This window comes from Nothoprocta perdicaria, unplaced genomic scaffold (assembly GCF_003342845.1).
Source record: "Nothoprocta perdicaria isolate Ctin4 unplaced genomic scaffold, notPer1 scaffold_10, whole genome shotgun sequence".
Classification (NCBI taxonomy): domain Eukaryota; kingdom Metazoa; phylum Chordata; class Aves; order Tinamiformes; family Tinamidae; genus Nothoprocta; species Nothoprocta perdicaria.
This window is the reverse complement of record NW_020454094.1, coordinates 8,713,155-8,740,509: the sequence shown is the minus strand read 5'-3', so window position 1 is coordinate 8,740,509 and position 27,355 is coordinate 8,713,155. Positions and strand designations below refer to the sequence as shown.

General features: G+C 54.2%; 2 protein-coding genes across 2 annotated transcripts in view; both read left to right on the top strand.

Annotated features, from left to right (window-relative positions):
* The first annotated feature begins 11,047 nt into the window (after window positions 1-11,047).
* On the top strand, window positions 11,048-19,887 carry LOC112946941. Its single transcript, XM_026038909.1, has 11 exons — window positions 11,048-11,375; window positions 13,622-13,804; window positions 14,737-14,979; window positions 15,349-15,585; window positions 15,889-16,179; window positions 16,518-16,615; window positions 16,739-16,931; window positions 17,605-17,713; window positions 18,135-18,181; window positions 18,612-18,683; window positions 18,896-19,887. The coding sequence occupies exons 1-11, from the start codon at window positions 11,264-11,266 to the stop codon at window positions 18,991-18,993; spliced, it is 1,683 nt and encodes a 560-aa protein (XP_025894694.1). The 5' UTR covers window positions 11,048-11,263; the 3' UTR covers window positions 18,994-19,887.
* Window positions 19,888-22,182: 2,295 nt separating this feature from the next.
* Window positions 22,183-27,355, top strand: part of LOC112947154 — a 7,068-nt gene continuing 1,895 nt past the window's right edge. Inside the window, exons 1-5 of the mRNA XM_026039177.1 lie at window positions 22,183-22,294; window positions 24,141-24,383; window positions 25,758-26,048; window positions 26,407-26,504; window positions 26,991-27,177. Of these exons, the coding sequence (XP_025894962.1) occupies window positions 22,183-22,294; window positions 24,141-24,383; window positions 25,758-26,048; window positions 26,407-26,504; window positions 26,991-27,177 (931 nt within the window). The remainder of the gene's footprint in view (window positions 22,295-24,140; window positions 24,384-25,757; window positions 26,049-26,406; window positions 26,505-26,990; window positions 27,178-27,355) is intronic.

Below are 27,355 nucleotides of genomic sequence, written 5' to 3'. Positions count from 1 at the left end.
CCGGCACCGCCACCGGCACCGCCCGCGGCACCGCGGAGCCCCGGCCCGCCGCCCCGGTCCCGTCTTCGCACAGAGACCCGCCCGGGGCCGCGCTTCCCCCCGCAGCCTCCCCATGGCACGTCCTGGCCCAGGGGTCCGGTGTCCCCGTGCACCCGCTTGGATGGAGCCCGTGGGCGCAGTGCTGGTAGCCGGTACCGGCTCTGAAATTCGGGATTGACCCTGCGCGTGCGTGTTTCTGCCCGCACAGCCACCCCAGCGTGCGTGCTGTCCCTGCCGGGTCTGTCCTCCCACTCCCCAGCCCACCCACGGACCCGGAGGAGAAGGGAGCTGCAGCCTTTTGGTGACAGCGTGTTCCCCACTGCCCCCGACCAGTCCCTTCCCAGTCGTGCTTGGACCCATCAGTCAGCTTTTGTGGCCTCCCCCTGACACCTCCTGCAGGACATTTGGCATCCAGGGCATGGGTGGCTCTTTTGGGTGGCTCGGATCCGTTGTGCACCAAGCTTGAGTCCTAAAGAGGAGCTGGGAACCTGCAGATGGTGCTGAGAGCACCTCTGGTTATGCCCACACAGGGGGGTCCACCTTGACCCGTGCTTCTTTTGCTTCTCATTTCTTCCTTTCCTCTGCTCTCTCACACCCCCCTGCTTTCCTTCTGCTTCTTGTTCCTACCCCAGGCTTGTTCCCTGCTCCCCAGCTGCTCTGTCCTGTCCTTCCTGCCCAGGGATTCCATGGAGTTGGATCTGCCCTTGCTCCTTCCCACGCATCTCTGCTGTTCTGCTTGGCATCCAGCTGCCTGTGCCTGTCCAGCCCAGCCCGGGCTGCCTTCCCAAGCACTGCAACCACCCCCACAGGCTGCCTTGCCACAGCTGCTTGCAGCTGTTTTGCCCCAGCTGTTTTCCTGAGCGCTGCACAGCTGCCTCCCCATGCCCTGCTTGGTTCTCGCCGCTCCCAGGCTGGCCTGCAGCCTCCTGGCATTTACAGGAAGCCCCACGGCCATGTGCTCAGGTGACCACAGATCAGGGGCCTTGCTCCACGCTCCAGCAGGGTGACTATAGAGGTGAGGGTTAATCCTGCCCACGGAGGTGGCAATGCCTCTCTGTCACATGGCGTGTCTCCTAGCATGGCATTTTTGGCCAGAGTTCAGCTCCCAAGTACCACAAAACAGCGTAGGCACGAGAAACCAGGAGCGCTGGCCTCTCCTACCTCCAGGACAGAGTTAGAGCAGGAAAACTGGGAGCTTCCCAACCAGGGGATCCATGGTGTTCCCATCATTCTAGGCTGGTGTGGGGCAAGCTTGCTGGGTGTCTGGAGGTGGAGCTGGGGCAGAGCTCTGCCCCATCTCCCAGTGTCTGTGCCATCCCTTTCCTCCTCCGGCTCCAGCCTGGTGCCTATGCTCGCAAGGGGGATTGATGGCATGTGCCAGGGGCGTGGGGGAGGCAGCTGCCGCCCAACCAGGCTGTGCAACAAGCTGTGCTCCCGCGCTGCTGGGCCTCACGCGCTCCCAGAGCCCTGCAGAAGGACAGGAGCAGCTTCACAGCTCCTGTGCCACGGCTGTGCCGGATGGGCATGGAGAGGAGAGGCCGGTATTTGCGTGAGGAGGCAGGGGAGGGCTGCAAGCTCTGCCAGTCCAGCACAAGAGCTGGCTGCATCTGCTCCCAAGGAAGCTGGCTCCGTCCGTGAGCCTCCTGCTGTGCCCAGAGCCTGGTGCCTCCAGCTCCTCCATGGCATAAGGAGCAGCACAGAGCAGCAAAGGCACCTTAGCTGGGGCCCAGGCCGCACAGAGTCAATGGTGCAAGTGGACACGGCCGCAGAGCAGGGAGGAGCGCTCCCAGCCATCCGCCCTGCGAGGACAGTGCTGCCCGGGGTGCTGGCACCGCGGTCTCTGCAGGCACCTTCTCCTTCTCCCTTGAGTGCACATGAGCAGTGACCCTGCAAGGGACGAGGCACGTACCGACCCCTCTTGCAGAGGCATCTTGCGGAGAGGAGCTCGCAGGCAGTGCCTGTTTAGGGCTCCTGCTGCTTACAAGTGACTGGGTTTACATCCAATTAAGCTGTAACGGATAAATTAAAGCCCTGGAGACAACCCCGACTGTGGAAATTGCCGCTGCAGGATTTACAGTCCCTTCCCTCATCAACGCCAGTGACTCTACTGAGCTATTTCTGCCCCTGTGTTATTCTGTTGCTGCCTGACACAGCAGTGGAGAGCTGAGGCACGGCTAAAGGTCCCCCTGCCACAAAGGCCTCCCGCGGTGCAGGCAGGTCCCGGCTTAGCAGCCGCTTGCAAAGCAAGGCCGAGCTTGCAACGAGCCATGAGCTGAGCATCCCAGGCCCCGGGAAGGCAGAGGAGGAAGCAGGTCTCTCTGGTCACACTTTGCTCCTGCAGAGCTGCAAGGGGAGAGGGGAGGACTGCGTCCTCTTTGCCCTTCTCTGCCTTTGCACCACCTTCTTCGCAGGAGGAGAAGGCTTGGGGCTTAGCAAAGCAAGCCTCTCTCTGCACGCATGTATGGTGGGGCTGGTGCGTTACCTGGTTGCAAGGCTGCTGCGGGGCAGCAGGAGCAAGAGCCTTTAAGCAGCCCATGGAGATCAGTGCTTGGAAAGACGCAGGGATGCCTTTCCAGGAGCCATGACGGGGGGCAAGGATGAGTGCAGGGGGTTTCCATGCAGAGAGCCTGATGCTCACTGCACCTGCAGCTCTGCTGCACGCCAGCACCTCCTGCACTGGGGCACTGGAGCAATGACAACCCATCCCGAGCCAAAGGCTTGTCCTGCTCACCACACAGAGCCCAGCTCTGGAACAGGCCTCTCCTCTGCATTTGTGCACAAGCAGCCCAGTGGTACCTGAGTCTCCTCCTCAGCAAACACGAGAAAAATCAATGACCGGTGCAACTGTGTGAATGGCAATGTGGGAAAAGAGATGAGGCTGTCAGAGGAGGACCCCAGCGAGAAGATCTCAGGACCTGCCCCTGTCCTGTGAGTTCCCCAGTGTCCTGTTTCCGAGAGGGACAGACAGACATCTCCCTCTCTTGTCCCATATTGTTGTGAAGGGCTGGGTGGGACGTGGGAGAGGATGGCACAGTAGGGAGGACTTTCCAGGGCTGTTAAAAGGCCCTGAAAATGCAAGGAGCCCAGGGCAGGCAAGCGGGGGCCCCAGCCTCAGTGTTTCAGGTGCAGCCTGGTTTTGCTCCGTGCATAACACAGTGCAGGTGCTGCAGCAGGACTGCATCTCCCAGTGCACCCTGTGCTGCCGACCTCAGCCCACGCAGGGAGGTGCGTGCCCGGCACCCTGTGCCAGGCTGCAGCCTGCGGCAGCCCTCGCGCAGCCGGAGCAGGGCCTGGGAGGATCCCTGCGGTGCAGGCACGTTGCTGCCTCTCTCTGCCTAGCCCTGCAGCTGCGAGGCTGATGGGGGACCATCTGCAGTGCAAATATTTGTTTTGTCACTAATTTTCTGCGAGCAAAGCCAGCCCAGCACCGAGCACAGCAGCATTTAATCTCTGCCTCGTATCCGCCTGCCGATGCTCCTCGCACTTGGGTGCCAGCACCCTGGCATCCGCAGAGGCAGCATCTGCATCCTACCCCCATGTCTCGCAGCTGGTTTGTGATTTTGGCTCCCTGCTCGGCCTGTTTGACTTGCCGCAGTGCCTGGAAGCGTGATGAGAGGGCTGAGAACTGAGCTGCCAGTGCTTGAGCCCGGCTGAGCGGGTGCTTGCGGGGGTCCCTGGGGCTGAGCGTTTGGAAACAATGGAACAATGGGGGAAAAAAAGAAAAATAAAGAAAAGAGAGAGAAAAAAAGAGGGATATGCAGTTAGGCAGCCCTGGTTGTGCCCACACCATCTGCAATCCATGGTGACATGGCACACAGCTCTGTGAGCACATCTAAACCCTTGTGGTGAACCAGCACTGCAAAGAGCTTCACTGGTCACCAATTATCCAGGCTAGAAGCTTGGCCTTATGACAACCAGATAGATAAAATTATTTAATGCCCCCAGCATCTCCCACTCTGGTCCTGATGCCACTTATGTTGATTGTCTCCTAGTGTGTGCCACACTCCCAACCTCCTCCGTTGTTGTCCAGCTGACAGCGAAGCTGTTCCTTGCCCTCCTGGCCTGGATCCGGGCAGTCGGGCTCTCAGCAGCTCCACACTCATCCCAGCAGGCCGAGCCAAACCTGCTCCATTCCTTTCCCTTTGCCAGGCTATTAAAACACCCCCGAGCCACGGCGCAGCATCCCTGAATCCCTGTAGTCCTGCCAGACGCAAGGCGGGAGCAGAGACGCCAAGAAGCTGGTGCGGCTGCCGCGGTGGGGGAACAGGACCACATGAGAGCGCTGCATGGGGCAGGCGTTGGGGAGCAGCCCTGTGACCCACACACTGCTGCTGCAGGAGAGCAGGGAGGCCTGAAGGCTCAGCAGGGCTTGGCCAACGGTGCCGAGGAGCAGCCTCTACCCGTGCTTCATTGCCATCCTTTGATGTGCACGACCTGCTGTTCCTTAGGGGAGGAACTCCAAAGCCGCATGGTGATGGCCAGGGAAAGGTCAGTGAGTGAGTGCACAGCTCAGCACAGTGATGGCCAGGGAGCCCGGAGCAGCAAACCAGCATGCACAGCCCGCCCCAGAGACCCTACATTAGCACACCAAACATCCTCAGCCTGGGTCTGCTTCCTTACCCATCCTAGACCGGAGAAAAGGACACCTCCCTGGAAGAAAGCAGGGCCTCGGGATGGGAAAATATTCACTTGTGTGAAGGGTACGGCCCACCCTGGCCACAGCTACATCCATGAGAGAGATACTGCTGCCTCCTGCTCTCCTGTCCCCAATAGGGTCCATGCAGCCCTGCTTGTTTTCCCAGGTGCTTGGGCAAGAGGTAGGTGCTGCAAAAGGCTCCCCCAGCACCAAGCCAGTGGTCACTCAAGCTACACCCCTCTGAGTAACTCACCTGGCCAGGCACAGGCCTGAGCATGACCCTGTAACCAGCTGCACTGTTTAGCTGCCAGCAAAACTCTCTGGAATCGTTTTAGACTGTGCCAAATAGGACAGGGCTGGTTTTAGAGAAAGTCATGGTCCAGGATAGGTCCCAAGAGAGGGCATGGACAATGCCACTTCCTGGGGGAGAGCCACATGCCACTGCTGCCTTCCCACTCAGCCTTCCCTCAGCTGCATGCCAGGGTGCAGAGGAGCAGGGCAAGGGATTTATGTGGCCACAGGAGCCTTTCTCCTGCAGTTTTCAGGGCCAAGGGGGCATCAAGGTGCTCTGCCTACGTGCATGGGGTTCCAGAAGACCAGGAAGACTATGTGACTGGAGGCACTTCCCACCCATGTTCCTTTTCCCCATGACCTGTCCACAGGGCTGGCCAGGCAGGGCGGGCTGGGGCGGCAGAGCTGGAGGGAAGGCAGCCGCACTGTGTTCAGCAGGGCAGTGTCCATCGTGCTGCTGCTTGCACATGCCTCAGTCACAGGTCTCTACTGCTTCTCTTGGCTGCTAAAATCTCACCAGGTTTGGTGAGTGGTGTGTGTAGCGCTGGCAGCGTGGCTCATCTCCCATGCAACAAGGCAGCCTGAACACCAAGAGGGTCTGGGCTGAAAAACCTTCCTGGAGAACAAGGATGGGACCAGCACAGAGCTGGCCAGGTTCTGCCATGATGTGAGGGAGGGGAAAATCCCTCAGGATTGCTGGGGTCACCTCTGCAGCACAGCAGGGCATGGGAGAAGTGTTGTCTGTGTGCAGCAGCCTTCTACCCTGCAATGGGGGAAAAATCAGGAGGGCAAGCAGCTCTTCATCATGTTAGTGGTGTCCAGGTGAGGTCAAAGACCCCTGGCCAGCAGCAGCTTCAACCAGAGCACTTTGAGGCAGTGCTGCCCAAAGCTGGGCTCTCTGCAGGCCACAACAAAACACGAGTTGAGATGAATGAGGCAGGGTCTAGGTGGTGCTGGGCTTGGGCAGCACCTTGTGTGCTGGAGCCCTGTTCTCGGGCAGCACCTGTGTGTGCCACTGACACGTATTAATGCCTGTGACTGCCCTGGCCTGGCTTCTGCCCGCCTGTGTCACGGGTGACTGGCCACTCCTCCCAGATGAGACCTACGTTGTGCCTATGTTGGGCCAGCTCTGGACAAAATGGTCTCCTGGGGTAGCTGCAGCCAGGAAGAGACCCGGTGCTGCAGGCTGTGGGTGAACTAAGTGCAGCACCCGGCTGCAAGCCACACCATGACACATGCGGAGCACCCGATTATGGGACATTTGGGAGCATCCGTGTGGATACTCTGTAACCTGGATTCTCATGAAGAAAAGCCAGCACAGGCACCACCTCACCAAGCTCCCCAGGGAAGCCCTGACACCCTCCTCCCGTCCCAGACAGTGATTTAACTTTCCCCCATGACCCAGGGCAAAGTAGCATCCACCCTCCTGCCCTATTACCTCCCAACTGGGAACCTGTCTCTCCAGCCTGTTTGTCTCGTGGCAGACAAAACCGGCCCTGGGCTCTGTGGGATTTCTGCTGGCAGGGCAGGAATGGGACCAGAGGGGACAGATCTCCGTGCGAGCTGTCACATGAGATGGGGCCTTTCCTTTGCCCCCTGCTCAGCCATGAGATCTGCTCAGGATCTCCCCCTTGGCTTGAAGCTGGGCTGGAAATGATTTTATGCATGTGTTTATACAACAATATCCAACCAGTCCCTGTGCTCTGGGCACCATGCCATCCTCACCAGTGATGTTGTCTTACCCAGAACACGGTGTCTCCCTCTGGCCTTTTCCCTCACCTGCTCAGCCTTTGTGGGGACTTTTTTGCACCAAGGTAAACTTGCACCAAGGCCTCAAACATGCTGAACGTTGAGGGAAAACAGTATGTTCCCAGCATGTCCTGCAGGGACATGCACTGAGGAAAGGGGGTAAGCAGAGGACCATCTCTGCAAGCAGTGCCTTTGGCCCTGCTATGGACACACTAGGAAGCTTGTAGGAAGCAAGTTCTGGCTTTTCCCTGACAAATAACCTTGCAAACCCGGCAGCTGCCCTCAAATACCATCACGTATTATGAAGTGCAGGGCCTGTGGGGCTGTGGGCTGCAGCAGGAAGCTGGGGAGCCACCACCTTGGTGAAGGTGGTTAATGTCTGTGTTACCCTACAGACCATGACTTTAATGAGGTCCAGCACTTTGCTGATGGCAACTCCAAGGCCAGGGCACTGAGACCCTTCCCAGGATGGGGCAGGCAGGAGCTCTGACCAGCACTGGGAACCTATGGGAGCAATGTGAAATGATCCCCACCTCCAAGGCAATGGTACCAGATGGAGATGATGGGGCTGTGCAGCCCTCAGAGAAGTGTTTTGGCATCACTGACTGTGCCACATTGCCTCTCCAGGCCACTGGCTCCAACTTATTGGGGAAGCAGACGCTTGGCTTTTTCTTCCCTATTCAATTTGGTTCCTTTTGGACTTCTCCGGCACTTCTCTGTTCCCTGGGTGGCATAGGCAGTTTCTTAGGACTTGCTTTCCTCTGGAAGCTGTAGAAGCTGACAACAGAGATCAGGAAATACCAAAATCTTTATTTAAGATCCATGTATGGAGGGAGAAAGTCATGACTCCGCCGAACACATGTACTCCGTCAGCCGTCACTGAGAGCCTATGAAACGGAGCTGTGATCTGTGGGGCCAGCCCATGGAGTTGGCCAGTCTGCTGGAGAGGAAGCAGTAGAGACGCCAGTGTAGTGAAGGAAATGAGTGCAGTTGAGAGATTTGCTTAGGAGATGGAGAACTGCTCTACCCAAGCACAATATCTGCCCCTGCCACAGGGCAGATGGAACACTGTGGTATGAAATGTCTGGAGTGTGGAGTCTGGAGCAGATGTAGCCTTTGGCAGGGGCAACTCTATGAGCATCAGCTCTGTCATCCCAGGAGCTTGGGCAGCTTCATCCAAAGACAGAGGCTGTTGTCATCTAGTGTGTTGCTGGGGGAAGATCCTGGTCAGCACCGGGAGTTGTTGGCCCGGCCATGCAGTGAGGTGGAGAAGCTGAGCTAGTGTGTCCAGCCCAAGACCGCGAGGCTGTGCAGGGGATGTGCATCTCCATTTGTTTGGAGATGTTGCTTCAGATCTCACAGTTCTTGTCCCCTGGGCTGAGTGAGGCTCCCTGCCTGAGAATCAGGGTGGAACGTGCAGAAGATGGCTCGAGGGGTGGGAGCAGGAACAGCTGGAGCAGATGTGGAATTGCTCAGACGACAGGGCTGGAAACCTCGTTTCTGAACACACCTTCATCAAACCAGACCAAATGCAGCATCCCATGTTTCCCCAGGCCTGCTCCACCCTGCTTGCAGCTGCAAACTGCTTATGTTCAATTCCGTGTGCTAAAAATATCCTTCTGGGTGGTCAGCAGATGGGAGGGTGCTGCAGCACACAGGAGAGCGCGATTGCATTTGAGGGAGAAGTAGGCTATAGCTTAAGGCCAGGCTGGCATGAACCAAGGAGGGGAGGAGCTCTGGGCTGGCTGGCCCTGCAGAGGGCAACGTGCCAAGGCTGTAGCAGCAGGGCAGAGCTGCTTGCTTGCATTGGGCCCATGCAGCTGGGGAGAGGGATGTGCTGTTGGGGCAGTAACAGCTGGACTCAGGAGGATGGGGAGATGCTCATGCCAGAAGACAGACATGAGGTCCTGCTCCCTCTCCTGGAAGGAGCTTGTTGTAGCAACCCATGCCAGAACAGAGCGGGAGACAGGGTGGGCATCCCAGTGGGACCCAAGTGCCCTGTTGGGTGGCCTGCTGCCATACGTCATACCTCAGCTCTCAGCCCATCCCATCTGACCTACTGGAGACCAGGCCAAGGACAGAGCTCATGACTTTGTAAGTCACCTTTCCAGCTAGCCAGAGATGACAGCCACAAACGGCAGTGCCACAAGAGGGAGTCCCTGCCCTGGCTGCTCTGCTGGCTGGGTGACAGCAAAGATGCCCCAGTCCTGTCCCTCTTCCAGGACAGCACAGCTCCCTGCACACCCCCGAGGTTCTTTTTCTGGCCCTAGGGCAGACTGTAATAGTCCATCACGACCAAACTGCCACTCTGAAGGGATCCCTCTGTACCCCAGACCTATTTGGGCTCCTCCTTCTGCCTATAGGTTTAGGTCTCTTCTCCCAGCTCTGGGGATGACCCGATGGAGAGGACCAGGATGTCTGGGTTTTATTATTTGGGAAGGGCCTGGAGGATTCCTAGGTTCACAACTCTAGACATCTGAAAGAAATCATGACTGTCTCTGCTTCATCTTCCTGGAGTACTGGGCAGCACAGTCTAGCAGCTCACAGGGCTGAACTGGGGTTTCTGCAAGTACTGCCTGGCTAGCAGAGCATGACACAACAGGACTCCCACTTGAGGTAAGGCAAAGGGCTGGCAGACATTGCTCAAGGCAAGGCCATGGGGCAGGAATGTCCCTGGAGGTGTCCCTGAGGCAGATCCGTGAGGCAGGATGCTGGGGCAGGAATGTATCTAGGAGGATGAGGCAGCTGATAGGTCCAGTGGGATGGCATGGCTTCTTTTTGGTTTCTCTTCTTTTTCTCTCTTGTCTGAGTCTTGTTCATTCGTTGGTGAATGAATTGAACTAAAGTTGGCCTCAATGATCTTGAAGGTCTTTTCCAATGATATTGATTCTATGATTCTATGGACATTCAGAAGACAGCCCTCCAGTTATATTTATCATGATCAAATCAACATGAACACGTTTTGAGGCAAAGGCATCTGGCTGGCTATCTTTATTATGACCAAAAATGTACATGTGGAATAGCAAATTCAAATTAGAAAACATCTGAAATATTGTTTTGAGATGACTTTATGGGAGTCAATCTTGCTGCATGGGCTAAAGCAGCGTATGTGAAGTGACCACAGCCCCCACCTGACATGCTATTGAAAGCTAAACAAGTGGAATTGGAGCTCATCAGCTCCCACAGATCATGTCCTACAGAGTTTGGATTTATGAGCTGCTGTGTGACCTTACAGCCCTTGGAAACCTCACATTATTTGAACTCTGCTATGGGGATCCCATTGAAATAAGTCACCATTAATTACCTAGCAGCTCTAATGGTAAACTGTGAAGGAGCTGGGCATGTGAATGAATGCTGTGGCTTTCAGTATGTGCTCAGCACTCTCCTCGTGCCTATTTTCTGATAAGAGAATGAATCTTTAAAATCGGTAAATTTCTGTAAAGAAGGAGGTCATACACAGATTTCAAGGGTCCAATGCATTTAAGGACTGGGGAAAAGAAAAGGAATATGGACATGGTGTTGATGGATATACAGTTGGACTTGATCTTGAAGATCTTTTCCAACAATAATAATTCTATGATTCTATGATCAATTGCAATAGGAAGTCTTGTATATCAAAAGCATTTCCCAAATTTGGTCATCTGTCTTCACTGTTTTTGCTTCTTTTTTACTGCAAAGAGAAGCAGTGTGTGCGTCTACATTTTACCCTGGGATTTGATGATGCCATTACCCCGTAAGTTTTTGCTGTGACCACACTCTTGGTCCTTGCACCTCTTCTGGCTGCGTGGGAAGAGGAAGACCACAGTCCCAAAGCCCAGGGACCTTCCAAGAGAAAAAGAAAGGCCTGATCTGTTTTTGCTGCTCCTCTCTGCAAGACTGCTAGGAAGCTTTACCCAATTCATCCCATAAACTCTGCATGGGAAAGGGCTGGGTTTGATGTACTGATCTTTCTGAGCTGATAACAGGAGACATCTAGCTTCCAGGAACCCCCTGAGGTCTCTGATGTGCTGAGGCAGCGTGGACAGATGCACTGAGATGTCCTGCAGTGCTGAGAATAGTGGTTCTTAGGAAAGGACCAGCACCATAATCCCAGCTGGGATGTAGACAGCAACATCACTGCAAAGTATCAGGGGAGGTCTGGAGGACAAAACAGGCAGGATACCTCTGTCTTGTTCAAGAGATTTTATCAGGCCTGGAAGGAGGGAAGGAAGGTCAGATCTGCTGCAGGTGAGGCTCAACAGGAGGATTGTTGCAGATGTAATGATTTAAGGCAACAAGTAGGGAGATTTAGGAGCAAAGGTGATAGAGTATAAGATCGGGTGATCTTATTATGACATACCCTGAGCACATAGCCAAGGAAAGAGAGTGGCTCTGACACCGATAGGAGGCTCTCTGATTAAAGAGGAAGCTTCTTCTACCACAGGCAGTTTCCTTCCAATACGGTTTCTTTTCTGTGTTTGCACCTTGCTTTTGCTCAGTTACACAGAGGTCCTGAGGGACAGCGAGAGGGACATCGACTTCAGTCCTGCCCTGGGGCTGTATGGTAGCATGGACCTGCAAGGGCTGGCTCTGGCCTTTCTCCTAGTCCTTCCACCTCTGCTGCCTGCGCAGGGCATGACGGATTCTGCTCCCAAAGCCCAAGGAGCGGCTGAGGATAAAGGTAAGGGCTGGTTTCTCCTCTCTCTGCAAGAGAAGGTTTTGCTGCTTCCCTCTGTACGAGTCTGCTCTGCAGATTTGCCCCAGTTGTCCCACATCAGCTTTGCTGTAGAGTGTTGAAACTAGTATCCATGTATGTCCTGGGACAGTCTGGCATCAGTGGTGCGAAGCTGTGTTCGGAGGAGGAGGAGGGCAGCAAGCCTCAGGATGATGGGAAAGCCTCTGAGAGAACAGTGACCACAATATTCCTGAGGAGCGGGCAGTCTGCCCAGGAGAGGAAGCCTGTAGCCTCTCCAGGGCCACTGCAGCAATGTCCCCATTACTTGGGTGACAGGTGCTTGTCCTCAGCAAAGACCTCAGGAGCTATAAGCTGAACCTCTGCATCAGTGGGGATGCCTGTTCTGACCTGGAAACCCTGGGAACAACAGTGGTGGGAGCTATGGCATGGTGGGTTTGTTCTTTAACAGCCTTATTCTGCTCCCCACTAAAGCTGGGAGAGTCGTCCCAGGGACCTGCACCTCCCAAGGTTCTGTACGACTCTTCCCGTGGCACATTTATGCTTTCCATTGTGCTTTCCCCCAGCACCCTTTGAGATCCCCAAGTGACAGAGAGTTTAACAGCTTCTCTTGGCACCAGAAGCTGGGGTGCAAAGGGTTGAGTCATTGCCTCTAGAGGGAAATGTGAGCAGAAGTGGCTTGGAAAGTCATTCTATGCTACATGAGTCATGTTACCCATCTCTAATTAGTTGTGATACTTTGGGCCACGGGCAGCTCTCAGCTGTCTGTAAAATAAAGTGTGAAGTTGATTTTTCCAGGTCTCACTAGTGATTCCTGCCCCGTGTTTCCAATTCCCACAGCTCACCCCTCATGAGCCCTCTCAGTACTCACAGTTCTCTCCTCCTTGACCTTCTGCTTGGGGAATGGAGACAGCTGTGGTGCATTTGGTAGTGGCATTGGCTCTGAATCAGTGGGGGGGATTTCTTGGATTTGCACCTGTGGAAGAGGAGTGGAGCACCAACTTGAGGTTCTGCCCGCTACCTTCTGTACAGTGCAGCTGGCACCTGCAGCACAGAAGGGGGTCAGGGGAGTTTATGGAATATGGAGAATATAAGAGCATAAACTTTTGCTGCAGGTTGTGCTCTTCAAGTATCATCAGGGAATTAATGCAGCTCACTTCTACACGTCTACCATAGGTGTCTGCTTTTCCCACTTCTCCTGTTCATCCTGTGTTCTTGCTGTTTCGTGATAGGTATGAAAAGTCAAATGATCCACACTTTCTGGCCAGATTTAAACAACAAAAGCATGAAAAACTCTGCCTTGGTCATGTTACTTGCTGACAGTGCCTATGGCCGTAGCCTTGCTTGCCTTCCTCTCCCCAGTGAGCTCTATGTAAAGCAATCTTGTGCTCTAGTTTCTCTCACTGACTTCATCCCCTCTTGTCCCATGGCCTGCACAGCTCTTTCCCTGCAGTCTCCTGTTTTCTACTTCCTTTGTAATTCAACCTATTTTTAACAGAGTACTACTGCATTTCAGGTCATCCTTAGCCTCATACTGAGCCAGACTGTGCTCTTGCTGAAAACCTTGTCCTTCTTCTGTGGTAAGGTGTTTCTGCAGGGCCTTTCATATCATACTTAACCACAGGGATAGACAGCCTTCTTTGACCTTTTTTTTTTTTTTTGTGATGGTTACCAACAGGAAAACCAACATCCTTGACCACGTGTGAAAGTCTGCTTAAGTGTGTTTAGTTTGCCTTGCAGAGGGATTTACTCCTTTGTGGCTCATACCCCCATCAAAAGCTTAGCCATGGTGGGTAGTTCACTCTCTATTGCAGTGGAAGGCTCCATGTCTCCTCCTCACCTTAATCGCCAGAGAGGGGTTGTATCATCCTGGGGATATCCAGCTAAACACATACTGAGTCAGTCAAGGGTTTAACATCTGTCGAGACTTTTGGTTGTCACAGTGAAGTCTGTGGTCTGAGGGTGACAGGATGCTTCGTGTTAAGGAGGAAGTGTCCACATAGAGGCATGCAACAGGCATGCCCACAGGTATCCATCTCCATCCTGCGCTACCCCTCAGTGCAACTGGGGTAAATGCACCAGGGGTTGGTCTAGGAATCTCATCCAGGTAGGGCCTATCCATGCAACCTCTGAAAAGTGAGGGGCCTACACCTCTCTGGATGAGGTCCCACCACCTCATAGATGCTGCCAGAGTCTGCTGAACGTCTCCCTCTTTTTTTTTTTTTTGCACACAGGAAGATGCAAAATCCCCTCCAATTGGGACTCCAAGCTGCGGTTTGCTCCTAGCAAGACCAGCTATGCCTTGAATGATGTGGTGCAGCTGAGCTGTGCTGAGGGCTACCAGCCATCAGTCCCTGCGCTCAAGTGTGTTTCCAGCAGGAGCCAGACCTTGTGGAATGGGACTGCCACGTGCAAGGGTAAGCATAGCCCCACACCACCAGGATCCCAATACCCTGGCCTGACATCAGACCCTCTGTCCTAGCTGCCCTAGAAAATTCCTTCCATCTCCCATGGGTTTGCTGTGCTGCAACTCTGCGCCCTGCTCAGCCAAGCCAATTGAGCAGATTTCCTCTGCTCATTTCCTTGAGTGTGGAGACAGACCAGTCTTGTGCTTGGAGGTGCCTGTCCTTATGGACCTGCCAGTTTTCTTCACTTCCTTTGCTTCTCATGTGAACCCCCTCACCAGGCTCAGAGTAAGAAGACATCTGCCTTCTTGATGGCTGGGCTATATATATAAAGGCCTCCTTCCTGCCTTCAGGATTTCAGACTCCTCTCTCCTGGTCACTACAGCCAAGGCTGCCACTGAGACGTTTGCAGCCAGGCTTCAGGACAAAGGACAAAGGGAGTCCTGAGTAGTCAGTGCTCAGGTGGCCCTTGACATCCTGAGTGGTGGTAGTGGAGTGATGCCTGAGGGCAAGAGCAATGTCCCCCTGCAGGCACTACAGGCAGAGTGTGCCTGTGTGTGGGGATGACTACATGCAGCAATCCATGCATTCTCACTGCGGCATCCAGTGAGCAGATATATGGGAGAACAGGGACATGTCTCTTCACACAAGAAGCCATCTCTTACAGGGAGTGATTGTTCCAGGAAACTTCTTGCTGCAGGATACGAGAGGACTAAGAGTGTCTGCGAACCATCAGACAAAACAGAGAAGTGGTCAGTCCTGCTTCATGCTCACAAGGAGAACCTTCTCCCACCAGGCTAGACTGATTGGTCATGTCATGACCAAGGGATGTGTCACTTTCCCCTTCTTCCTTTGAAACATGAACTCCATCATAGGTGACTCTTGACAGCCTTGACGTCGTCCCACTACCCTAACTAATCCACATCTACTTTTGCCTCTGCCAGAAACATGCCAAAGGCCTCAGTGGGATCAAAAACTCCAGCTGACACCCAACCACAAAAACTACCAAAAGAATGAAGAAGTCAAGCTGAGCTGCCCCCAGGGTCTCTTTCCAGATTTCTCCAATGTCAAATGTTCAGAGACTGCCCAGTCTATGCGTTATCCTGGATCTGTTAACCAATATATGTGGCTGGGGAAAACCAGCTCTGGTGGTTGGATTCGCATTCAGGAGCCTGTGAAGTGCAATGGTAAGTGGGTCAATGGGAGATGCCTCCTCTGGACACTGTGATCGACTTCTGTCCCCTTTTGTCCCTCTTTCAGCTTCTCTGGACCAGCTTTGAGAATTGCACGGTTCATTCCTTGGAGCCCCAGGGACCTGGGAGCTGCCAGATTCCCCTGGTCTTTCCTAGGAGGCGTTAAGGAAGCAGTGTGGACCTCTTCATTACCTTAGCTCCAGCCTGGGGAGATGGTGTGGGAGGGCTCCTCTCCCAACATGTCCCAGAGCTCCCTCCATCTCCTTCATCATACTGTGCAAGGGAGGGGTATCACCCTCCCTTTGCCTTCCATGCCAGGCCAGTCTCCTGCCCTGCTAATGTTTATGCATCTTGTTGGTTCAGAGAAATGCTGGAAGCCCATCTGGGATCCCAAGCTCCTGTTCTCTCCAGACAAGACGTTCTACGGGCACAATGAAGTGGTGGTGGTGAGCTGCCCTGAGGGGCATTGGCCTCCTCCCATGGAGATCACTTGTGTCAAGTTAAATCCACGCCAGCAATATCCAGCTCCTCAGCTCATCTGGCACATGAGGAATGGCACGGGCAACTTGCACCGTATTGAGGGAAATATGACCTGTGTGGGTAAGTGAGGGAGCAGTGAGGCCATATCCTGTCAGATCATGTAGTAGGTTGAAGCTGAAGTTTGACTGAATGGGCACAGTCCTCTCAAGCATCAGGAGTCAGACCAGAAAGCCATACCTGTCTTTGTAGCACCTCATGATCCCAAAATGCTCCTGCTCCTCAAATTGGATACATGACTGCCATCAGCCTTATGCTTCCCATTCTTCCCTGCTGGGTGGCGAGTGGGGCTCTCTGACTGTAGCACCCTTGCAAGGGCAGGAGGGAAGGGAAGGAGACGATCTGATTGTGATGTTTCCTTCACAGAACTTCTCCAGGTTGTCCCTGGGACCTTGGAAGTTTCTGCCAGCAGCATCAAACTGAACTGGACCTGCAGGTTCCCTCATGCTTGCCAGCAAACATGGGCCATGTGCCGTCTGGCCTGGCCTGCTTCCCCTCCCTGTGAAGCTGAGGAGATCACCGGAGAGGAGATGCTCCGGGGAGAGAAGGGGACATTTACCTGTCCCCTTCTGCAGCCCTTCACTGTCTACAGTGTCACCATCTCCTTACCCCCCAGCACGGTCCTGTACACACGGCTGGTCAAGACAGAGGAAACCGGTATGAGCATGTATGAATGTCGTGTAAATGTTCTCTTCCCTCTGCAGCTCAGTCTGAGCATCTGCCTTCTGCAGTGATGGTCCTGGTATCAGGGGCACTCAGAGCCAGGGGGCAGGGGTTGTGAAGGACCATAGAGCAGAGCACATGCCCTCCTCAAAGTCATCTTCTCTGTCACATTACTGCTGTTCCTGGAGCTGCAGTAGTCTTTCGGGAGAGCAAATCCTGCTTTAGGAGTCTATTCTGAGATATTGTCCTTGGCCAGGAGCTTCCTGCACCCTGCTCCAGGCTTAGACCCATTCCCCAGCAACATGTGTGACTCTGTCCTTCTGTGATTTCAGTGCCAGACAAACCAGAGGGTTTGGTTATGGACCACAACACCGGTTTGCTGAAGTGGAAGCCGCTGCCCCCCTGCAAAGGGGAGGTCCTTGGATACCAGGTACAGGGTACCACGGGCTCACAGGGGATCTCCTTCACCACTCCAGGAATGTCCCACCAGGGCAGCTTTGGACATACAAACTGGGGAGTTGTGCTGCTCAGCAGCTCTCTGTCCTTCCTCCAGCTGAACATCACAGCCAGAAGAGCACATGATGGCAGCTTCCTTGAATCCGAGCGGGTGACGGTGAACGCATCTGTCACGCAGTACCTGCCACCTCATCAGAGACCTGGCAGCAAATACACAGTGGAAATCCAGGGCCTGACAGCAGCTGGTGCTGGGGATGCATCAGTCCTGGAATTTCAAACATACATTTCAGGTAAGTCAACATACACCTCGGATAACTAAACCAAGAGGTACAGTCCTGCTTCAACTGAGTGCATCTTCTGGCCCCCAGGGCCAACGCATTGCATCATCTTTGGTTTGTGAGAGCAGAGCTGGCCCAACTCTTCCACCTAATTCAGGCAAAAAGTAAGAGCACAGCAGATAGACAGGGGGAGCAGTTCAGCATCCTTTTGTATGAACCATGAGGTACAGCTGCAGAGCTAGGAGGTCATGCCTACAAGGCTTTTCCTTACATCTAGCATGTAACTTTGGCAGAAATAAATGGTGTTTCTTACCTTATGGCCCCTGAATAACACAAATCTCACCATAAAAAATGCCTCAGTATATTAATACATGGGGGTATCTTGTGGCTCAATAGGGCTGAGGCTGCTGAGCCAGAAGAGCTGTGTATCCTGGTTGGATCCTGGGCTGAAAGAGCTTCCAGTTCCTCCAGTCCTCTATGGGAGGTGGGTCAACTACCCCTGCTCTGGAGACCCTTTTCCTCTGTGTTGACTGGAAGTCCTGAAGGCCTTTACCTCACTGCTTGCCCCTTGCATCATCCAGGATGGCAGAACACATATAGTGTGTGCACACACCCAGCGCCAAGACTGAGGGCCCTCCAGGACCCTTGCCCCAGGCTGTGACACTCATCCCCAGCTATGTGTTAGTTGCAGGACAAGCCCTGGCTCCATGGCCCTGGACTGCGGTCACACTGATTGCTGCACTCTCAGCACTCGTCCTCCTGTGCGCAGGGATCTTGTGGTTTGTGCTGTCCAGGTGAGCGGCCGGGGGGCCTGAGTCATCTCTCTGTTGTCTCCTGTGTGTTGGGAGGCAGATGGTGCTGGTATCAGGGGCACTCAGAGCCCCTGGTGAGGGTCCTCTCCCCTGGTGCTCCCACCCTCTGGGTCATGTAGTACCCTGGCCAGCCGGGTAGTCCCACGCTGGCTTGTCTGTAAGGCTCCAGCCTGGGACTTGTAAGCATCTTCCTTAGGGCTGGGACAGGGGCCACAGACACTGAGGGACCCTCTTTCTTGTGATTCTTCCTGCAACTGTTGCTGTCATTTGAGGTGCTGGTGGGCAACTACTCTAGCAGTTCATGGGAGGCCAAAAGCAGCCCTCCATCTATTTGCTAACGGGGTGGGCAGGGCTTTTGGCCATGCCAGCCTTGCCCCTCTCAAGAATGCCTTTGTCTTCCCAGGAAAAAGAAGGTCTTGATCAGCCACGCCAAGGAGGATCTTTACACAGGTAGGAGCCAGATGATTCTCTGGGGCCACCTTCACAGAGATGGCTGCAGTGCTGAGGTGGGCAGCAGGTGGTCTCCAGGATGTCCTGACCCTTGGCAGAAACATCTGCCCATCCTCCTCCATCCCAGGGTAGCTGCAAGGAGCCTAGCTGGTACTGGCTGACCTACCAGAGCAATGTGCCCTGTATCTGCCCTGTGGCTTTCCCCTCCCTGCCAAGAGCTCCTGCCGAGTTTTCTTCTTGCTGGGGTCCTTAATAGCGCCAGAGAGACCTGGCATCTCCTGGCCATGTTTGCCCTGCTTGGGGAAGCAGCACCTTTGCACGGCCCTGCATGTGTTTGTGCCACAGGCTGTGTCAGGTGCCAGGGCTTCTCCCTGCCTGGGTTTGCCGCATTTCTTCTCCTCCCATTCCTCAAGCTGTTCTGTCCCAACAGAGCTCCAGCCCTATGAAAACTTGGACTCTTACTCTGTGATCAAGAAATGTCCTCTGGCAGATAATAATGCAGGTAGGACCCAGGGTGCCCAGGTGTGTCTCCCCACATACCTGCAGGAGAAGGTTCGCAGGGCCCCAGGGCTGTGGGCAGGACATGAGGGGCTGACCCACGCATGGGGTGGGAAAAGCTCTGCTGGGAGGCATCGCAGCAGGGACAGCGCCCAGGGACTGGCTGCCCTGACCCGTGCTGAGGGCACATGGCAGCCCCTGCCCTGGTCTCTGCAGGTAAGCACGATGAGGCTGAAGAGCTGTCACTCCATCTCTATCCTCAGCCAGAGGAGATGGGAAGAACAGAGCAGCATCAGAAAAGACGAGGAAGATGATGCCAGCTCAGTGCTCATGGCAGCTGTTTCCCCAGACCCTGCTGTGACTGCGGTCAGTTCTGGAGCATTATCCAGCAGAGGACTGAGCTGTTTCTTTCAGGGCACAAAGCAGCTTCTTCAAAGCGCTTACCAGTCTCCAGAACACTCTCTTGCAGAACAAGAGCAGCTCAAGGCCTGGGATGAACTGCTTCTGTCAGCAAAGATGTATGCTGAACGCCCTTCACTGTGATCAGGCCACGTGATTGGCCTTGGAGACCCAAGCATCTCCTTCCCATGGGCGCTTGTTGCTGTAACCCTCCTGCTTCAGTGGATGGATGGCTCTGGATGGATGTGTGGCAGAGAGGGAAGGAAGAAGCTCAGCCCAGCATGGCAGCTGCTTGATGAGGATGGATGAACAGGGTTGGGATAACGGGAAAACTGAGAGCTGGCATATGCTGCTGCCTCTGGCTGGGCTCCCGCCTTCTCTGCCAGCTGCATATGGTGATGTCCAGCCCAAGCCACATTTATGCTTACAGTTGGCCTCATGGTGCTGGCCTTGTGACTCTGCCCATTGTGTTCTTACAATCAATAAACCTCATGATTTGGAGGGAGCTGCATGCTCTGCTACAGTTCATCCTGGTCCCCTCAGTGGGTCACTTCTCCTGTGGAAGCTGGGCTAATCCCGTCTGGAGGAGGGAGACTGGGAGCAGGGCTCCTGTGACCCTCTGACCCACACTGAGCCTAACAGCCTGTGCTATGGGCAAAGCTGGGGGTCCTGGGTCCCCTTAGCCCCTCTGCTGTCCCATGTCTGATCACCCCTCCTCCCTGTCCTTGCACTCTTTCCCGGTGTTGTGTGCACATGCATCAGTGTCATCTCTCCCTTAGTGATCTTTTAGGCTAATGACTGACCTTCTTCTGCCTCTCTTTTCTTTTTCTGGGCATTTTGTGGCTCCAGTCTGGTTCTTTATCTTTTCTATATGGCGACTATTTGTTCTTTGTCTTCCTGTTAGCTGGTTGTCTACGTGAAATGACTCAAACCGTGCTCTACAGTGATCACTGCAGGCCATTCCTTCACTCCTGTTCTGGAGCTTCCTTTTGTGCTTTATCCATGAGAATCAGCTTTTGCAGTACCAAATATTGGCGTCTCCCTCAGGATTTTGGTGCTATCGTGCATCAGTCCTGTGCCAGATGTTTTCCACAGCTGCTTCTGCACTGTATGGTCAAGTTTGTTCTGTAGTCACAGTTTTGGGAACTGATGGGCATGGCCGCTCTGAACACGTGAAGTTGTCCTATGTGGACAGCAGAGGTCAGTCTGGTTGGAATAACTTTCCTGGAGCTTATAGGAATTTTTTTCCAAAGAGGGGAGCAGGGAGGCTCAAAAACAGTGTTCACTGTCAGCCCACTGACTAGGGGAGGGCTGAGAAACACTTGGAACATTTCTGAGCAGGATTAAATGATGACACTTGAGTCAGCTGAGGAACAGATTGGACTAGAGCGGGCCCCTCAGAAGATCTCAGAAGCCTGACACCTTGCATATGATGCCTTCATCCCTCCAAGGAGGGAAGGAGGCAGCTCTGAAGAACATGGAAATTCCCACTCTGACTAGGAAACCTCTGGAGCCAGATCTCATGGTTGTTTGATTTTTGTGCATGCACCTCTTGCACACAGCTACACAAATGCAAGTGTGTGGTCTCTCACTGGTTGGTCTTCTATAACATTTTACCAACCTCCTTTACTCCTCCTCATCTAACTGCAATCTATACAGTTAACTGCAATCTATATAGATGAATGATTCTTTGTTTTTGTTGTTCTGATGTTTTATCTAATTGTAGTTTCTCCGAGAAAGCATAAAGAAGGGGGGGTGGGGAGAAAAGCAGTTTCGGGGGAGGATTCAGTCTTTCTGCTGCCAGAGTGTGGGGACAAAGTCATTTGAAGAAGACTTGCGGTGATAGCCATCCCTGTTCGGTGAAATATTGTCAGGCAGCAAGGTGACTTAGGCATGCTGCAAACAGGAAACCCTGGAGGTTTCAGCACAACATCCTCACGTAGTTGTTTTGCACAAAAAGATATAACTTACAGTTTACAACATGATGTGGGTTTCAGAGGCAACTTCATGGCGTGGCAGCTCTTCCTCGAAGTTAACCCAAGAACCATTAGCAGGGAGACAGATCGTTCCCTGGGTATATGGCCATGGTAGTGGGAAGAAATCCCTACCATGGGGATGGTAGGGATTCCCCAAGCAAGAGGAATGTGGGTAGTAGATAGTTTGGTAGCTGTAGGGTTACTTCAGGTGCTCAGCAGGTTCTAGAGATTGAATAATGAGTTCACCTGGAGCCAGAGAAGAGGGTTCCCAGGCTGAGAAGGGAAAGAAGGCAGCAAAAGGTGGAGCTGTGGGGAAGAAAGAGCACAAATGCTTGCAACATGAGGGGAAAAAAAAGAAAAAAAGAGGAGGAACTGGAGATCTCTGTGTAGTTGCTCTTGTTGATCTTGTAGAGATGACAGAGATGTGATAGCTCTCTGGCCTGGAATGCTGCAATGAATGGATTCAGGCTCTGTAGGAAGGGCAGGCCAGGAAGATGAGGAAGAGGAGTTGCCCTTTATGTGATAGAGCAGGTGGAATGCATGGACATCTGCATGGGAGTGAGCGATGGACTGACAGAGATTTTATGGGACAAGGTTAAGGGGCAGACTAACATGGGTGATCCTCTTGCAGGTATGTGCTGTGGCCTCCTGATTAAGAAGTAGATGAGGGCTTCTGCAGGCAGCTGGAAGAAGCCTCATGTTTGCAGGCTTTGGTCTTCTTGGGAGACTTTAACCATGCCCACATTTTCTGGAGGAAGCATTGAACAGGAAACAGGCAACACACAAGGTTCTTGCAGAGCATTAATGACAACTTCTGTAAATGGAAACGTGAGCAGGGTTTCTTAAGTGCTCTCTAGTTACAAGGCAGGTTTGGGAGGCAATGGTGATTCTAGTGGTGAGATCCTCCTGGTGAGAGCCAGTGCCTGGGTGTCCATGGTACACATATAGTAAAAGGCAGCAGCTCTGCCACCAGTGGGAGGTTCCATCTCCAAAGAGGAAGACTCTTGCAACACATGCAATTTCCCCACATGGTTGTTTCCTTCCTGTGGTTGTACTCTCTTGCTTTTAGTTGCATGAGCTGACAGGCAGCAAGCAGTGCTGAGATTTCAGTGCTGCCCTGGGATTAACATGGTCTTTCGATGGCTGTTTCTGGCCTTTCTTCTGATCCTTGCACCTCTGAGGGCTGTACAGGGAGAGGAAGAATCTGGTCCTAAAGTCCAAGGAGTGCCTCAGGAAACAGGTAAGAGTTTCTCATTCTGCAAGATGTTTGTCCGTTCCCCTTCTTGTAAGTTGGCAGTGCATCTTTACCAGGTTCAGCATGCAAGAGCTGGATCCGAGTGGACTGGAGCTTTGCCTGTATTAGGGTCCAAGGTACTTGCACCTCAGCCAGACTGTGGTGACATGAAGCTGCATTTGGAGATGAAGGGCAACAAATCTTGGTGTTCAGAAAAAGTCCTCAAGAACACGGAGCGGCAACATTCCTCTGGGAAGGGTCCCTGAGAGAAGGAAGCAGTTGGACCTCTTTGCGTGGTGGGCAGGTGAAGGCTGAGTGTGTAGCTATCAGAGTAACACCCCTGTTTCAGGAGACCTGGTTGTTGGTGCTCAGGCTGTTTCAAGCATGTGAGATGGAGCCCAGCTGGATACCTGAGCTCCTGTGTCATCAGGGATACCTGTTTTTTCCTGGGAAAGTTATGTGGATAGGAGCTAGGGTTACTAGGAGTTGTGTTGGGGTGAATGAGAAAGATGGATGAGGCCTCACAGACAGGGCTAGTCACATCCAGCACTGAAAATCCATCCCAGAGAAGGTAACAACCCTGCTCATTGCTATGCAGTGACAGAATCCAGAAGGATGCTGCAATCCCTTCAACCTTAACGTATTAAACTTCAGCAAATGTCCTCTGGGACACTGGCGCTGTCCTTGCTGGGAGTAGAGCAAAGAAGAATAGCCTGTCACTTTTCTGAGCTAGATGTGCCTGGGTATGGGGTGGACCGTATGTCTCTCCACCAGAGGAAGTGCATGGGCAGTGATGTGTTTCTAGGGCATATCTGCTGCTTGCGGTTCTCAGCCGGGCAAAACTTGCCTTCTGTAACCAGGGCTGACCAAAAACAAAACCCTCTCCAAATCAACTCTTGGTTTACAGACGAGGTTTGTACCTCTTTGTGGCTGCTCAGTAAATGAAATAATACCTGTCAGCTATTTGCCAGGTCCAATTAGGATCAGGACAGTCACACTAGATGCGCTCTGAGAAACCTTGCAGAGTCTGGAATGGGAAGTGCTCATTTTGCATGTGTGAGCATCACTGCCTGCAGGAAGCCTCATGACAAAACCTGCCCTTGCAGCACTCGGCATGCTGTGTGGGGACATGCTATGGATCTACTCTGTACCTGTGCCCTCCTCAGCCCAGGAGAGCAAGGATGTGTGGAGCCAGGAGGAGGAAAGGGGACAAGGGACAGGCTGGTGTCAGAGGAAAGGGGCAGGGGCTGTGGTGAAGCAGAGGACCTGAACAGACAAAGCCTCATGTCCCGGGTGCATGGGGGTGTGGGCAGGAAGGAAGCAGCAGAATCACAGGGTGAGTCAGTAAATGGGCAGCAGCAGATCTGTATTATCTCTGTGGAGGCGAGTGACAAAGTATGTGGGCAGGGAACACCTCCCACACCTTCAGGAGTGCGGACTAGTTGTGGCTGGAGAGAGTGCAGCCCAACAGGGGTGGCTGTGCCCTGTGGCCCTGAGGGGCAGGCTGACATGGGGGCCAGTGGCTATGGGGAGACAGCAGCCTGTGCTGGGTGGGTGTCATGTCAGAATGAGGGGAAACAGGGGACCTGCTCTTGCCACTGTGATTCTCCCTGGATTCTCTTTACTGTGGGATGTGGTGGAGGGCCAAGGTTGTCCAAGCACACAAGGGCAGAGCACAGAAGTTCGAGGATGAGAGGTACAAGGAGAGCCACCTCCCAGCAAGCCAGCCTGAAATGTCTTGTCACGATGGTAGTCTCCATCATGAGTGACTCTTGACAACCTTGTTTTCTCCTCTGCTCCACCTGGTCATCCTGCAGCCCTCGCCAACATTCACCCTCTTTGATTCTCCCAGGAATGTGCCAAAGACCCCGATGGGATCAAAGTCTCCAGCTGACACCAGACCAAAGGAATTACAGGCAGAATGAGGAGGTGATGCTGAGCTGCCCTGACGGTCTGCACCCATCCTTCACTGAGGTCAAATGTGCTAGTGAGGTCAAGTCAATCCGTCATGGGAAACCTGTATACGGAGAAGTCTGGATGAGGAGGAATGGCACAGCAGGCTGGATCCGCATTCAGTCTGATGCAGAGTGCACTGGTAAGAGAGGCTTCAGGGGCTTTCCCAAGTGCTCCTCTTTGCCCTTCCTCAGGAGGAAAATGCAGCCTGTGTGTGCACACACATGCTCTCTGCCAGGCTAGGGAAACAGTGGGTGCTGCTGAAGGCCGTTCTGATGCAGCCCTAATCCACCCCTGTCCTGCTCCACGCCTGCCATGTGCACCCCAAAGTGGGAAGTGGCTGGTGTCCACCCTTGTCCCTGAGGTTCCTGCCAGGAAGGGGCTGAAAGAGCATGCCCATGACATGGTGCTGGCCATGCAGGACTCCAGCTTTCACTTCTTGTGTGTGCAGGAGTCTTGTGGTGCTGGCCTGTGGGTGACACGGGGCTCCTTGAGGGCTTCCTTGAGGAAGTGTGGGAATGTGGGCTAGAGAGGAAAGGGGTGATGCTCCTGTGACAGTCTGATATATGAACAGGGATCAGGGGGAGAATCTCTGGGCCTGACCCAAGTTTCCAAGATGTCCTTCCTTGTCACTTCAGCCCAGTATTGGGCACTTCCAACACAATCAGTCTTGGCAATAGAAGATTTGAGGCACCTGAAATGTTGGACAGTGTCCTCCATGGTGCCCAGAATCCCTAGAAYTCCATGCTCTTCCTGGCCTTTCCCAGGAGGCCAAGGGAAGCACTGTTGGCTCTTTTTTCCCTCTTTTTTTATCACTGGCAGCCAGCGATAGAACAAGGGGAAATGGGCATAAGCTGAAACACAGGAAGTTCCATCTCCAGGTGAGGAAGAACTTCTTTACTGTGAGGGTGACAGAGCCCTGGAACAGGCTGCCCAGGGCGGTTGTGGAGTCTCCTTCTCTGGAAGTCTTCAAAACCCACCTGGGTGCCGCCCTGTGCCACATGCTCAAGCTGTCTGTAATTGAGTGGGAAGGCTGGACTAGATGATCTCTAGAGGTCCCTTCCAACCTTGAGTATTCTGTGATTCCTCTCAACTCCTCTCTGGATATGCMRCAGACAGAGCTCCTCTGTTCTATATCCCAGAGCTCCRTCCTTCATCACACACAGCCAGGGCACAAGAACAAACCCCTTCCATGCACAACATGGAAAGGGTAGTTTTCCCACTGCCAGATCAATTTGGCTGTGGARATGCTTGGATCCACAAACACAGAGTGGGAATAGGTTCCGTGAGCAACAGCAATTAGCACATGYATCCATCCATCAAGCCGTGCCTGTCTTCCTAGCACCTCATGATCCCAAAATGCTCCTSCTCCCCAGCACGGACACATGATTGCCATCAGCCTCATGCTTCCTCTTCTTCCCTGCTGGGTGGCGAGCGGGGCTCTCTGACTGCAGCATCCCCGCAAAGGCAGGAGGGAAGGGAAGGAGATGATCTCATTGTGATGTTTCCTTCACAGAACTTCTCCGGGTAGTCCCTGAGTCCTTGGAAGTTTCTGCCACCAGCATCAAACTGAACTGGACCTGCAGGATCCCTCATGCCTGTGAGCGTATGCAGGCCATGTGTCGTCTGGCCTCACCTTCATCCCCTCCCTGTGAAGCTGAGGAGATCACCGGCGAGGAGATGCTATGGGGAGAGAAAGGAACATTTACCTGCCCCCTTCTGCAGCCCTTCACTTTCTACAGTGTCACCATCTCCTTGCCCCCCAGTACAGTCCTATTCGCATGGCCGTTCCAGACGAAGGAAACCGGTATGTGTCCATGGGCAAGTGGAGCATGGACAGGACAGGTGGGATGGGACCTACTAAATGCATCTTTCCCTCTGCAGCTCAACACAGGCATCTACATCCTGCAGGGATGGTCCTGGGATTGGGGCTTGCCAGGATCTGGCAGAGGGGTTGTGCAGGGCACTACAGCAGGGCACACATTCTCCTCACCCACCCCAGCACCCTGCTGCTGCAGCAGGACGGACAGATGCCCTTTTGGGTGCAAAAGCCTACATGGGCTGTTSGTTGAACGCTGTCATGGGCCAGGAGCTGCCTGCACCTTGCTCCACGCTCAGCCCCRTGTCCCAGCCCCACGTGTGACTCTCTCCTCCCTTGCTTCTAGTGCCGGACAAACCAAAGAACGTGTCCCTGGATGCCAGCACCGGGTTGCTCAGCTGGAGCGCGCTGCCCCCCTGCAAAGGGGAGATCCTTGCATACCAGGTACCGGGGTACCATGGCTTGGGAGGGAAAGGAAAGCGGAGATGAGCACCTGCCTCCATTGCCTCCAGCGCTGTGCAGGGGCACTGCAGGCTCCAACAGGCACCCGCGTTTCCCGCYCAGCCTCTGCTCCTGCTGCTCCAGTGCTGCCTGGAGAAGCCTGGGTGCTCCCGGCCCCTYGGGCTTCCTCAGGGCTCTGCAGAGCCTGGTGCCTGGGAGGCTTTGCAGACTGGCATGCAGAKCACCCCGTGTGCTCACTGCCTTCCGGGAGGGCACTGGCACAGAAACCTCTTTGTCCAATTCCGAGAGGCACAGAGAGAGCAGAGCTCCCGGTTGCTGCACTGCTGGGTCYCTTTGGCACAGGCGGCTCCTCTCGGCTCCTCTGAAATGCCCTGTTTCTCTCAGTGGGGTCCATGGTCCCTTGGAGCTGCCCTCTGAGCRTGGCAGCGGCTCCGAGCTGCTCCCCTCCAGCTCCGTCTCGTCCCGCAGCTGAGCATCACGGCCAGGGACGCTCGTGAGAGCGGCTTCCTGGAGATCGAGCGGCTGCGGCTGGACGGCTCCGTCACCGAGTACGCGCTGCCGCAGCACCGACCTGGGCGCACCTACGTGGTGACGGTGCAGGGCGTCACGGCTGCCGGAGCCGGGCCTGTGTCCCGCTGGGAATTCCGTGGCTCGGGTAAGGGATGTGCGGGGGTCCCCCTGCGGAGGCCGTGCAGCGCGGGCGGCTGCAGTGTGCAGCAGGGTGCTGGGCTCCTGCCCCCCGCCGCCGAGCCCCGGCCGCACCGCCCGTTGTGGCCGGGCAGCTGCAGGAGCGGGCAGGGCCCGGCGCCGGCCCCAGCGCACGGAGCGGCCGC